The sequence below is a fragment of the Gymnoscopelus braueri genome (assembly GCF_963280865.1).
Source record: "Gymnoscopelus braueri genome assembly, chromosome: 11".
NCBI classification, from domain to species: Eukaryota; Metazoa; Chordata; class Actinopteri; order Myctophiformes; family Myctophidae; genus Gymnoscopelus; species Gymnoscopelus braueri.
Genome location: NC_137613.1, coordinates 12276259 through 12279070, shown reverse-complemented (window position 1 = coordinate 12279070; position 2812 = coordinate 12276259). Strand labels below are relative to the sequence as shown.

Here is a 2812-nt window from a genome sequence, read left to right as displayed (position 1 = left end):
GTGTTAGACAAGAAAAAAAGACGCTCTGTTTGAGGAGATAATGAAGACATCATCTCCTCCTACCACACCTATAATGTGGTGTAAAAACACATGAACATTACCAGTAAAGCGTAACATAAAATAAGGTAATTGTGAATAGTCAAACAGTGTAAGTCATTTGATGTCAGAATCACACCATAGCATCTCATCATGACATCACAGATTAGAATATATATATGTGCAGATTGTGTGGCTATAGAACATGGCTAAAGCTCTTTCACTCTCCTTGGTATTTAATCCACCTGGACTGTTTGATTGATGTCTGTGTTGTGTTGCAGTGGGTGGAGAGACGAGAGATGAAGACTCCTCTATACCAATGAGGAAGAGGAGACTCAGTAAGGGTCAACCTCCAAATAGTGAGTCTATGCTGCTTTTACAAATAGTCTAGCAAGGAACATTATACAGTACATGTTAATCCGACATTTTAAACATAGTGAATAAAGACAAATATATAACCTTGATGTATGGAGTTAAGAGAGTGGAATATGTCTACAGTCTTTTTCTCTTGCTATTTGTTCACTTTGTTTTCTCTTCCAATTTTGTCATTGCCAATTCTCAAATGTGCTTTGTGTTCCCTGTTGCCAAGTCCCCCACTGTTGGTCTGGTGGTGTAGATTACCATGTGTTTCCTCTGACACACATTGGGTCACCAACCGCTTCTTTACAAATTACTTGATTTTATCATTTATAGTACAATCAAAGATGTCTGAAGATGACCAATTCGTCCCAGAACAGGACAGCAATTATGAGTCTTTCACACTATGTAATGAAAAGAGTCTCTGAACAATGCTTATGATGTGGCATTTTCACTCTATTCTTCCATTGTGTTGTTTATAGTACGATAAACTTAACGGTTTAGGTTTATCAAACATGTCTGAAGATGACCAATTTGTCCCAGAACAGGACAGAAATTATGCATGCAAAGAGTCTCTGAACAACACTTATGATGTGGCATTTTCACTCTATTCTTCCATTGTGTTGCCTTTCAGTGGCAGCAGACAACATTGTTGACTCACCAGTGTCTCCCACTGCATCTGAGCTGAGACTGGTGCTACTGGGGAGGACTGTAGCTGTGAGGAACGCAGTAGGAAACACCATCCTGGGCAGGGAGGTGTTTGGTGCTGAGGCCAGCTCCTCTAAACTGAGCCAGAGGAGTAGGAGGAGAGAGGGTGACGTCTGTGGGAGACGGTTAGTGCTGGTGGACGCTCCAGACTTCTCTGGACGCTCACTGGAGGACACAAGGCAGGATGTGGGGCTGTGTTTACGTCTGTCTGCCCCGGGTCCCCATGCCTTCCTCCTGGTCATACCAGCAGAGGCCTCTGAAGGAGAGGTGAGAGGGATGATGGAGAAGATGCAGGAGGCATTTGGAGAGAGCTGCTGGGAACACAGCATTGTCATCATTATCCACGCTGACAGTGTGAAAAAGCAGAGTGTTGAGGAATTTCTCCAAGCAGGCAGTCAGGAACATCAGCAGCTTGTAGATAAATGTGGGAACAGATGCCACGTCCTCAACATTACGGACAGCAGCAATGCTGGTCAGGTTTCACAGCTGCTGGAGAAGATAGAGAGCATGGTGGCACGAAACACAGAGAGCTTCTACAGCACTCAGACCTACCAGGTGGCAGAGGCCCAGGTCAGAGAGATGGAGAGAAAGATTCAGAGGGACATGGAGGAGAGGAGACACATGGAGGAGCAGGAGATGAGGGAGAGGTTTGAGAAGGAGCTGAAGGACTCTCTGATGAAGATTGAGGGATCCATCCAAAAGCTTGAGGGAGACATCAGGAAGATCAACCTTCGAATAAGTGAACTGGGGAGACACATGAGGGAGGAGGGGGGTGAAGAGAAGAAAAGAGAGCTGGAAGGGGAGCTGAGGAGGGAGTTTGAGAAAAGACAGGAGATGGAGAGAGAGCTGGATAGGTTTAGAGCAGAGAGAGAGAATGAGAGGAGAGAGAGGGAGGAGAGACACAGAAAGGACATAGAGGAGCTGAGAGAGACCTACGAAGCAATTCTGATGAAGGTTCTTCTGCCTGAGATCCAGTGGAACATCATGATCTTAATCACAAAGATGCAGAGAGAGTTTAACAGACAGCTGGGGGAGAAGAACAAGGAGTTAAAGGAGAGCCACAGCCTTAATTCAGTGCTGGAGGAGGCACTGGAAAAACACCGGAAGTTAATGGAAAACCTGCGTGAAATCTGGCTCTAGACAGTCAGATTCATGGCAGCCATTACTGCTGCTTACAAACCTGTCCTGTAGTGTGTTTCACTTACAGTGTTGTTGTTGCTCCCTTTAGTGGTCTTCAGTGGTCCTTGAGGGGGTTCCAGGGGGTCCCCAGCAGAAGGTGTTAATACATTTTCACCCCTTTATCCATATTGGATACTTTGGCTATTCAAAAATAGCAGATCTACAAGCTCGCAGCGCTTGTAGATCTGCTATTCTTTTTTAAGTGTTTGAAGAATTTTGTGGAATTACAGACATCAGATAGACACAGGTACAGCCGTCGTCCCAACAGCCGTTGCCATGGATACATGACAACAAAGGGCCAGCATCCGGTGTGATGTGTGCCGTTGAAAACAAAGCAGACAGACAGACAGACAGACAGACAGAAAGGAGGTCAAAAACAAACACCAAACAACAACAGAGACTGTTCAGATATCTTACTCTACAACCTACTGAGTGTGAATTTGACTGAAAGTGTAAAAATGGATGATCCTACGTTAAATGAACACTGGAGAGATGTTGCTGTGTGCTGCTATGGTTCTGAACCTTGTTCTAC

General features: G+C 45.0%; 1 protein-coding gene across 1 annotated transcript; it reads left to right on the top strand.

The window, feature by feature from the left end:
* The first annotated feature begins 333 nt into the window (after positions 1-333).
* On the top strand, positions 334-2388 carry LOC308096064 (GTPase IMAP family member 5-like). Its single transcript, XM_080443345.1, has 2 exons — positions 334-395; positions 1028-2388. Exons 1-2 carry the CDS (start codon positions 356-358, stop codon positions 2239-2241), a joined length of 1254 nt encoding a protein of 417 aa, XP_080299471.1. The 5' UTR covers positions 334-355; the 3' UTR covers positions 2242-2388.
* Positions 2389-2812: the final 424 nt, after the last annotated feature.